At 33.3% G+C, this 11,497-nt stretch overlaps 1 protein-coding gene across 2 annotated transcripts in view; it reads left to right on the top strand.

The window, feature by feature from the left end:
* Nucleotides 1–695: 695 nt before the first annotated feature.
* LOC134854659 (glutamate receptor-interacting protein 2-like) overlaps nucleotides 696–11,497 on the top strand; it is a 132,033-nt gene continuing 121,231 nt past the window's right edge. Inside the window, exons 1-5 of one of the 2 annotated variants that reach the window (XM_063871005.1) lie at nucleotides 696–1,099; nucleotides 1,939–1,989; nucleotides 7,740–7,937; nucleotides 10,015–10,447; nucleotides 10,721–11,417. In XM_063871005.1, coding sequence (XP_063727075.1) covers nucleotides 10,019–10,447; nucleotides 10,721–11,417 — 1,126 coding nt within the window. In that variant the 5' untranslated portion in view covers nucleotides 696–1,099; nucleotides 1,939–1,989; nucleotides 7,740–7,937; nucleotides 10,015–10,018. The remainder of the gene's footprint in view (nucleotides 1,100–1,938; nucleotides 1,990–7,739; nucleotides 7,938–10,014; nucleotides 10,448–10,720; nucleotides 11,418–11,497) is intronic. The other variant, XM_063871006.1, reaches the window with a different exon arrangement.

Raw genomic sequence — 11,497 nt, 5'->3', positions numbered from 1 at the left:
TACCTCTACAGCTTACCTACGAGAATTTTTTCCACGTCGATTGAAAGCACGCTGCAGGTTAACTAGTTTTAATCATATAGCAAATTGCACGTACTGATCTTTTCATGAACTGCGTATGAACGCACGCAAGTTGACTAGTAAAGTTTAGATAAAAGTCCATGGGCAAACGAGAATAACGTTCTTGGTCACGAGTAAGGTTCATTCATAGTTAATGCACCATTGTTTACTGTAGTCATGAGTGTTTGAAAATTAATAGTTTCTAACTTCAAGTGATGTAATATCCTGAACCATAAATCATGTTACAGTCGCATATTTCTTATGCAAGGCGAAGATTACAAATTTGTTTGTGCAAAATTTTGATGATATGCAATAAAAAAGCTTTTCGGTTTATTTTTTTTACTATTGCTTTTGTATTGCTGATCAATTTATGCATATGGATTGGTAAGAATATTGAATTTGAACCAAACATGACACTAAAATTTCATGATAGCATAAAGCGTTTTCTAGGTATCGTTCAAGCGCTGGGAAATCGCGCACTTTACCGAGACCTAAATATTGAACCGCCTGTTATGACAAAAAGGTAATATCTCCGATTGGAGTTGGAGGTTTTGCATCTATTCAATGTTAATTTCTTTTCCCGTGCTGAAACTAAAACCAATTTTGAATAATTATAGTTTTTGTCGCATTTCAGACTTGTGAGTGATTGCCAAAGCGAGTACAACGCTTACTCTGTTCATCCGGAGGGATATTTATTCCATAGAAATGAAACCGATGTCTTGTGTCATCGAGCTTTCATCGAACCCAGAAACGCATGCCAATTCATCTTCGATAAGTTATCACGAGAGAGAAATCAGTGTACTGCGAAACGCAACACGTTTTGCAAGACGGTAAAAGACGAGAATGCGATTGTGAGTTATGACTGTACATTCGCTAAGCAAAGATGTCTAGTAGCTGAAATTGGTTGGTTGCACCAGAAAAATGGAAGTGTGAAGTTCACGAGGGTTGATCCGGAACATCTAGCGGGTGAACTCGCAGACTTGCACGCGAGTAGAAACTACGACTTTGCTTTTGTCAGATGCGTGTTACAGGGTTATGGAAGGTCAGTCGCTTTTTTATAAGTTCCAACTCTTAAGTTAGCTGAACTTCATTTAAACGGTTTTGCTCGTGTTAGACTTCTAAGGTTGAATATTCTGACATTTAATTGCCACGTTCGTCGAAGCGTTAATTTTTCCAAGCGGAATCTTTGAAAAGTAGACTCTATAGCGACTTATCTATAATGCACATTGATTTCTGCATGTATTTACTATTTAAGCAAATGTGGTACTCATTATTAGTGAGGCGTAGTTGTTAAAAGCGGCATTTTGAAAAATAGCCACAGACAGTTCGAAAAGAGTCAACGAACTCAAGGAAACAGAAAAAAATACTGGCTTATTTTTTGAAAAAACTTTAACTGTCGACAAAAAAGCGCTTCAAGCTCTTTGATTTTCAAGAAAAATTTTTGATGGTCACTTTTTGCTAAAATTAACCCAATTTGAAAAACTTGAACAATAGGCAAAGATTTTATTCCGCTGAAAAATTTGACCTTTATTTGTGACTTTTACGTTTTTGCTGTTTGAAAGAGGAATTTGCCTTCATTTTCACAAAGGAATTTAGGTATTGTTTTGTCCTTCTAGAGAGATTTATTGATTTTACTTTTGATGTACCATTTCACCCGAAAGCAATGAATTTAGCCTCATGTCTTAAATGAAATAATGATTTACTTGGTTACCCTTACAATGGGTTGTATTTTGTATTGGATGTGGTGCTAGACTGCCTCACGTTTGTAATAGAATAGTGTATGTAGAATATATATTTTTTGAATAAGTATTTATTCGTTTAACTGAGGAAAGAAATTGTTCGATAACTTTCTTTTGGCAATATTTTTCAATTTTTGTTTAGATACGTTTCAACCGAATCGGTTTCAAAGTTCTACGATAAGAGATGGCACAAGTATGTTCATTTTAATCTAATATTTCTTAATGAAAATGAAAAGCGGGTTGCTACGTAAGTAGCACAGAATGTCTGGGCAAAGTTGTTTTGGCGCATGGTTGCCTCGGCAAAAAATTCAAAAAAATTTCAATTTTCAAGCTGCCATTATTTTTAAATTGTCTGATGTCCAAATGAAGAAGATTTCAAACTTGTTGTCTTGACGCTGGAAAGCTTGGAATTTTTTTCAGCATCTCAAATATTAACTGAGAAGTTTTTCATTAAGTGTTAATTAACGAACTGAATTTTTACGCAGGTAGATTCAATTCCATAAAAAAGTTTTATTAGTTTTGACGTGCGATTTCATGTTTTGGGGGGTTGAAGTTTGATTTAGTTATCTTTCAAACTCATTTAACAGATGGAAGGCAAACTAAGCTCTCCCATAACAAAAATAGAAATGAAGCAAAAAAAAAACAGAGCTTGACTTATGTTTCAAAAGTGGATTTTTTATCTTTAGTTCTCCTATTGCACAAAAATGTTTATAACTCCAATTCTCTTGAATTGGGTAAATTTTCAGTAAGTGTAGAAGAAAGAAGTAATTTTCATTTGTATAGGTCTTGTTAAATTGTTGTTTTTTTTTTCAAATGCTCTAATAACTACGAAATCCAGTCATACATCAGGGTGGCCACGGTATCAGTGCGGTCAGTGTCAAATCAGTGCGAAGTGTGATCTGTCAGTGCCAGCAAATAAATATCAGTGCCACCATTTTTTTCATCGCGCTTCTTTACTGAATCGTTCGAAATCAAAAATCTAAGCAGGCTTACACAATATAGTATAAGTTTTTTTTCAGTTAGTATGAGCATCTCTCAGAAACATAAAAAATTATTTGGGTCAAAAAAGTTGCATGAAAAAAAGTTGGGCCAATAAAGAAGTTGGGTCAAAAAAGACTTTTCCACTTCCTGGCATTTATCTTCATCAGTGCCTGTGGTTTCTCAGACACTGTGGCCACCCTGTACATATTAATGCGTATGGGCACTTTTAAGGTATGTATGCCTTTTTTGAGTTCAATTCAATGTTGATTGCTGAAAAGTAGGCAAATAGTGCTCTCCAATTGTAAAATTACAAATGCCGCAAAAAATGTAATTGATTTTTGGTTTTTAAAAAAGTTAATGGGAGTTAGTATAGTTAAAATCCACGTTCGAAAATTGAAATCCATCACATTTTTTGCGCTTTTTTCAGTTTCCGCATATCGCAATTGGATGCAAATACTTCAATTGGATGCATAATGAAAATCAATTTTGTTTCAGACGCGTTACTATGTTTTTCAATTTCTTTGTTTTTCTCCGGCTAATTAGTTTTCTCGGAAGTTTTTTCTTAGAACAGATGTTGGTTCTTGAGAATTGTTTGTGGTTAAAACGTTGAAGATTTACCGAAAACTGGATTACAGCATTAAAGCAAGATGTTTTTCTCAATCATTCTTTGATTTTTTTTGGCCATGAATGTATCTATGATTTATCTTTTGGTGTACAGTTTTTCAAACGTGAACTGGACCAAAGGATGGAGTTTTCAAAACCTAGCTTGATTTTGAAATAATGCTTTTATTGATTTTGAAATAATTTTGAACAAAAAATTGATAGTTTAATTGATCGAGTAAATCGGTTTCAACGAATATTGATCACTCTCAAATTCAAATTTCCGCGGTTTGTCGTTTGAATTCTTTTTAAGTTCAATTTATTGATGATTTTAAAGGTTTGAAAGTAAAGCTCGAAATACGAAGTGGAAATTTCAGATTTTCTAGTGAAATAGAAAAAATATCTAACGATTCAATCTAAAAATGTTCTTGAAATTTGATAGCTTCAACGTGGTATTTTTTCTCCGAAATTTAAAAATATGTTCAAATGTCATGTTTTTTTTCGGTATACTTGTTCATCGACACTTTTCCAAGTCTCTGATCGCCAAATTCTACTCTAGGTTGCCACTAGCGTGGACTGCGCCAGATACATTTAAGAAGTATCAATGTTTGAAGCAAAATTTTGACATCCGACATTCAACATTGATAAATTGTTAAATGTTATAGAAAAAGCTTAATTTTGGAGTTTCGCTAATTTTTTTTTTCTTTTATGCAGGTAGATTTTCTTAATTAAATTTTTCTCGGCAGTTTGACTTGATCATCAAAATTCAGTCAAAAATTTTTTCAACGTTTGGAAAGCAAGTTATGATCTCCAATTTTAAATTGCAAATATGGCAAAAACAGGCACTTTTGAGTTTCACAAAATAATTCAAGTATTTTTTTCCAAGGACAATAATTAGGTTGCTTATTGATCCAATTTCATAGTTCATATAAAAGTTCGTTTTGGTCCGACCATTGAAAATCGGGAGGAACTTTGTATTCGGGTGTGTTTTATTTTTTTTTGTTTTCCACCCAAAATCAGGTACCAAAAATAATCATCGGACTGGGTTGAGCGATATATCATGACAAAGCCCTTTTAGTCATGGTTCGAGCGACATAAAAGAATTTTGAAAATCATTTCACAGTATCGAGAAAAACAGGTTTGAAATTTTCGTCTTAAGTTCGAGCGAGTAAAGCGACTGGGCACGCTTATTTTTGCTTAAGTTAGGCCGTTTACAATAGCTTATTTATGCTTAATTTTAACTTTTACTCGAGTTAAGTTAGTGTTTGAAGATTTCTATTTTCATTTTGGGAATCAAAAATTTGCAAAAAAAAAATTTTTTAAATGATTTTTTTTTGTTTCTCTTTGTTTTCTTCAAAAAGTTATTTTCTATGACTGTCGAATATGCCTAAATTATAGTTTAATGTCAGATCCTTTTATCACACCACACAGAAAAAACTACACTAATTTCAAAAAAAAAACTTTTTTTCTTGTTGTTTTTTAAGACTATGGTCGGAAAGTTCTGTGCTGCTTGTTTTGTTTTGGTTTTTAATTTTTTATCTCAGTTCAAAAAAACACACTTTTAACAAATTTTGGGCTCTTCCATTTTCTGTAATAGAATATTGTTCTATGCCTCTATCAACATTCAGCTGCCTTCTGCGTTTTATTTTGGTTTTATTGGCAATTTTTTTCCAAAATTGGCATTTTGTGTCCAGTGGCATTGAAAAAAGTAGGAAACGTTGACTCAAGTTATGTTAAATTAACAAGTAGTTGATCTAATTTTCAGCAGATGTTTACCGAATAAATTTTTTTCTGAATAAATTTTTCCCCTATGTGTACCGAATAAAATTAGAGCCATAACTTTCAACTGAGCTTGAAGTCTAGGAGCTTAAAATACAACCGAAATCAAAAGTTGGGTTTAGGAGCTCGGCAGTTTTAGCAATTTGGTTTTGCTCTCGTTAAAACTTTTAAAAAGCGAATTTTGATTGTATTCAACTATTAAATGTAAAAAATATAAGGAGAAAAATATGTATTATTTAAAGGCTATGATCAAAATTAATTTTCACTTACAAAGGTTGTATATTTATATATTTTTTCAGGAGTATTGTTAACGTAAAGTTTAAGCTCTGGCGGGTTCAACTTAGGTTTTTTTTTTTGTTTACTTCAGGTTAAATTGCTTAATGGAAGGCAAAGTACGGTCTCCAATAACAAATATTCAAATGGCGAGAAAAAAGCGTATGGCCACTAATTTCCAAAATAGATTTAAGTTTAAGATTTCCGAGCAAAATCAGTAATAAATCGATCGATTCATTTACCTCATCTTAGATTAACTTTATCACAATGTGTAAATCATAAAAGATACTGGAAATTCAAAGAGCTTTAAGGAAATTCAAAGAGCTTTAAGAAAGTCATTTTTTTTGTTCATGACTTTGTTCAAAGAAGCACCAATCATAAAGGATTCTTCAAAATAAAATTAATTTACGGTATTTTTTTTCGGAATCAGAGTTTCATTTAGAAAATTTTTTATTGCTGCTTCCTTGAATATATCATTCCTCCAATCGTGTATGGGCTATTTTTGTTATTCCGACAAATTTGTTTTGTTTTACATTCTGAAAGTCGTTTGGTGTCAATTAAAGCGAATTCTAAGGTTCTAAACTTTGGGTCATCTCCCTACTCATAGCACGAAAAAACGGCTCTAGTCGGAAAAGAAAAAGATAATGTTTTTTATTTTTTCAAATATCTGTGGTAGGAACTTTTCAAGTTATCTGCAGAGCCACCTGCTACTCAGTTTTTTTTTTCAAAATTTCTGAGCGTTATAACACAAATGGATGGTCGTCGAGTAAACATTTTTCAATTGAAAACTTTGTTTAATTGTTCTATCAATATATTTATGATTCCAATGACTATCTTTCGCACTAAAAAGCCTTCTCGTTTTCAGGCATGACTTGCAGTCTAATATGAACATCTGTTCTTGTTTATTGTTCCGGCCTTTAAAAAACGGAGAGGAACTTTATATTAGGGTGTGTTTTAGTTTTTTTCTTTTTTTGTTTTGGACTGGAATGAGTGATATATCATATTGAAGCCAGTTCGGCTGTGATTCGAACGACAAAAAGTCCATAAATTTTTCACAGTGTGATAAAATTTTCGTTGTCTATTTTCGAGCTCGTAAATTGAGCGATCAGGCTTATAAAAGGATAGTTGTCGCAGATTAGTAGTAAATGAGCCGTGAAGTATTTGCTCAAGCCCTGAAAAATCTAGAAAAATAAATTTTGTTTTGTTAATTTTTTTTGTTTTTGTAATTAGTCATTTTCGAAGATAACAACTTTCCAAAATGCTTATTCTACTATGAACATCGGAAATGCTTAAAATTTAGTCTTTCATTCAGATCCTTTCATTACACTTGCACAAACAAATTGAAATTAAAAAAAAAACTTTTTCTTTGTAATTTTTAAGAATATGGTTGGAACATTCTGTCATACTTGCACAGCAACCGGTTTAGGTTATAATCCAAAGTATATATACATAAAATGATAGCTGTGATCGGAACATTCTGTGCTAATTGTGCGACAATTATGTATATTGATTTAGCGTTGGCTTTAATTTGAATAATGCTACAGATTTAAATTATCCGGACAACGAATTAAACTTGGAAAATTAAAACGCGCTTTTTTCAAAGTTGGTTGACTTTGGACAAAAAAAGATGAAGACGTAACTTGCTTCCAATTTTAGCAGAAATATTATGGTGAAATTTATTTTACAAAATTTGTTCACAATTTTTTTCCCCAAAAGTGGAACATTTTTGGCTTTTTCGTCAATAAAAAATTACGCCAAAACTACTAGTTTAATTGCTGACAAAATTATATCAAATTCAATCTCTTATGTAGCCCAAGAAAGTTTGAGAAGAGAATAATGTTGGCAATTTCCTATAAATAATTCTATTTTTGTTTCATAGCCAAAAAGACTATAAAAGACTAATTTTTTTATTTAAAACATTTTTTAAGTTTTTGCGCAAATTTGTTATACCCTTTCTACACCCTTCCTACCAACAATTGAAACAGTACTTATGATGTAATTTTGATTAATTAAAAAACCAATTATTATTAGTTTTTGAGGTAAAATTTTGGTCGAGAATATCGCCAAATTAATTGCACTACATTGTTTATGCTTAAGTTCTAAGCTCGTTTTTTGCATCAACTTTTTGCATCTAAAGTCAACCCAATTGCAGAAATACGTTTTAAACTTCAAGTTTTGTTTTGCCCAGCATTGTTTTAAGTCGCAACTGAGTTTGCTTGGGTTATTTTTGCTACTCTTTGGACAAAAACCGGCTTTTTCTTCTGAAAACAAACCGTGCACGTTTTTCTGTGTAAAATCTATATATTCTAGAGGCTCAAAAGAAGAAGATCGAGAACCTCCAATTTACGCTGGAATCATCAAGCCCAACCGAACGCTGAAGAATTTCTCTGGCGAGCAGTTAATTCAGTTTATACACAAACCACTGAACAGAGGCACGAATATAGATGGCTCTAAGCTCAGCTTCAGCTTCGTATTTGTGGACTCACTGTCGCGGACTGGCGCTTATCAGTAAGGCTGATTTTATATTTTTTTAGCGACGATTTTCTCTGTAGATACGTTTAAGAGCTCATTGATGCCAAACACTGTCAAAATATATATATATATATATATATTCAGTTTTAAATAAGTACTGTATTTTTTTTCGTCAGAATTAATAATGTTTATCTGTATAGTTAGAAAAATGTGAAATTTTTTTAGACGTAAAAAAGCGTATTTAAAATGAAAACAATTTACGGTACTACTATGATAGAGGTCACTTGAAAATAACCAGGACCCTTGACACCTAGAGCTCTCAAATTGTTTAAAAATTATGATTTTACCATTCAGAAAGATGTCGCAGTTTAATTTTGCGTTTTGTTACTTCGTAAAACATCACCTCTCACTATTTTAAGGTGGAAAATTCGAAAAAACCCGTCAACATTGAGTTTTGATGACAAATAATTCAACGCAGTTATGGTCGTTAAACCGTAAAATAAGTTGAAGCGAGCATATTTTTTTTGATAAAAACAAGATAATTACAACTATTAATCTGAACGTTTTCGAAATGAATAATTTATACACGAATTAGTTTTCAAATTTATAGCATGCGAAATGCATGCGGGACCTGTCTATCACAGTTGCTTTTTCGTGGGACCACTCAATCATAGTACAGTGCTGATTTAAATTAACCGGACAAAACGCGTTAAACTTAAATTTAAAACCCGTTTTTCTCAAATTGGGTTGAGTTTAGGTGAAAATTTATGAAAACAAAACTTGCTTAGAATTTTAGCAGAATTATTATGGTGTAATTTGTTTTTGCGAAATTCGGGTCCGAAATTTTACCCCAAAAATGGGTCATTTTGGCTTTTCTTAGCTAATCAAAAATTACACCAAAAATACCCAGTCGATCACAGACATAATTATATCAAAGTGAGCCCCTTACGTAGCCCAATAAACTTTAAGAAGGGTGTTTTCTCCAAAAAAAATTGCATATTGTTTAAAAATTGTTTTGAAATAAAAAGTTCGTATTTTATATAGTAAAAGTGACCTTTTTTGCCTATCAAACAAAAATAAATTAACTTACACAATTTTTTGGAGATTATACCCTTCATAAAGTTTGTTGGGCTACGTAAGGGGCTCACTTTGATATAATTATGTCTGTGATCGACTGGGTATTTTTGGTGTAATTTTTGATTAGCTAAGAAAAGCCAAAATGACCCATTTTTGGGGTAAAATTTCGGACCCGAATTTCGCAAAACAAATTACACCATATTAATTCTGTTAAAATTTTAAGCAAGTTTTCTCCTCATAAATTTTCACCTAAACTCAACCCAATTTGAGAAAAACGGGTTTTAAATTTCAAGCTTAACGCGTTTTGTCCGGTTAATTTAAATCAGCACTGTAGTACCGAGTTTTGACATAATATTACAGTATAATCAGGGGCAGAACAGCGGTTCTCTGTAAATAGCCGAGCAGCTTGTCAGCTGATAGTTTCACCAGCGAATAGGAAGAATGATCTAAATTTGAAGCATAAAAAGCCGAGGTGATGCAATTTGGTTATACAAATCATTGATTTTTATTAAAAGTAATGAACGTAGTCTTGATGTTTTTTTTTTGTTTTTCAGGAAAAAGTCTCAATATTTGTTTACGCCTAGTTTTGATTTTTCGCGGTTTGACTTGTGGCTCTTTTTAAGTTTAGTGCATTTCAATTTTTAAAAGGAAGGCAAACTCCACTCGAACAGCAAAAGTCCAAAAACGTGATCGACTTCTTGTTTCGAAAGTGGAATTTAATTATCAGATTTCCCAGCGAATTACAATATCTACGTATTGATCCAGTTTTCTCAAATTGGGTTAATTTCATGAAAAAATTGTCAATCATAAATTATTCAAGAAATTCATTAGACGGCAATGTTTTTTTTTTCTTCGAAATTCGAAGGCTGAGATTTTTTCAAAAAACAAGTCAGTTTTTTTTGTTTCTTTGCGTTCATTACTCTTTTCTAACTGTCAGTTGGCTATTTTTCAAAATGCCGCTTATTAGCAACTACACCTCCATTGATCATGATGATCACATTTGCTTACAAAATTTTGGCTATGTTTCAAAATTTAGGTCGATGCCAAGAACTATTGACTTCCTCAAATCACTCAACAAGAGAACACCAGAACGTGCATTAGACTACAAGCTGATGCATGCCATATTTCCAGGCACTTACTGGAACCTCGAAAACCATTGGATGGGTGATAGTGCCCAGAGTCTGATTAAAGATGAGTTCTACTACTTCGAGTTCAAAATCATGTCTCAGCCGTTCCAGAAGCAAGGCTACGCTGCTGCGTATTTGCACGATACTTGCTACCATTGGCCCTGGAGAACGGAAGCTCGACTGAGCAAACCTAACCGACTGGAGATGTATTACAAGGAGTTCAATAGAAGTGGTTTGAATACTACAGGGATAACATTGGCCACCTGTGAGATACTGAAAAGGTCCACAGGAGAGTTCAAAGCGTTCACTTCCAAAGATGTCTGTCAGAATGGAGACTATGAGGTTTGTGGTTTGATTTTTCTGATTGAGTGTAAAAGAACGAATAAATTGTCGTTTATGTACGTCGTGATTGTTTTTTTACGGAAAATGCCGTAAATTGTGTTCATGCTCAAATTTGATTTTCGCAGTTTGAATTTTGATTTCTCGTTAAGTTGAGTTCATTTCCTAGTTGCCCAGAATTATGTCATTTACATAGTCTGCAAATTGTTTTTTATTTTGTTTCAAGATTTCTAAAATTCGAATCATCACTAGTTTTATTTTGACTGTGGTGCTTAGGTAATGTACCGATTGGACAATATGTACAACATACAGAGGAACTGGCTGGATCACGACTACCCGTTCGTCACATTCAACGAAATGAACATTAACCACAACGGGGATGGAACGAACGTACTCCATTTAGACCTGCATCTGAAGAATTACCTCGAGAAGATATCAAAAGAACCCAATGTATTGACCATGGTTTTCTCAGATCACGGCAACCGATTTGACCCAGCATACATGCAAGATAATTTCCCTGAGGGGCAGACAGATGTTATGCATCCGTTTCTGTTCATGGTTTTGCCAGAGAATCCAGAACGGTTTTTTGAGCCAGATGAACTAGAAGCGATGAAAATTAACCAGAATCGGCTGATAACGCCAAGAGACGTGCATTACATAGCGAGAAAATTCCGAGATCCGAACACTCGGCTGAATGAAAAACGAGGACTGTTGGCGGTTATAAGTAAAAACAGAACTTGTGCGAATTTAACATTCACGAAAGGGAACTTTTTCTGCATCTGCGAACCAGCCATTAACGAGTCTTTCAATATGGAGGATAAAGACATAGAGGTTGTTGTAAACTACTCGCGTGCCCACTTGAATACACAGAGAAATACAGTACACTGTCAATACATGGACTTGGCTCGCTGGGGAAACAAACCGTTCAAACTATTTCCGAATAAGACGAGGAATGAGCCGTCCATTATCAAAGGTGAAATACATAGTTTATTTTTCCAGAAATTAGTTGTTTCGTCCGATACATGCGTTAAAATTTATTTAGAGTCACTAACG

This window comes from Symsagittifera roscoffensis, chromosome 9 (assembly GCF_963678635.1).
Source record: "Symsagittifera roscoffensis chromosome 9, txSymRosc1.1, whole genome shotgun sequence".
NCBI classification, from domain to species: Eukaryota; Metazoa; Xenacoelomorpha; order Acoela; family Convolutidae; genus Symsagittifera; species Symsagittifera roscoffensis.
The sequence above is the reverse complement of the archived record's forward strand: the minus strand, read 5'-3'. Positions and strand labels throughout refer to the sequence as shown.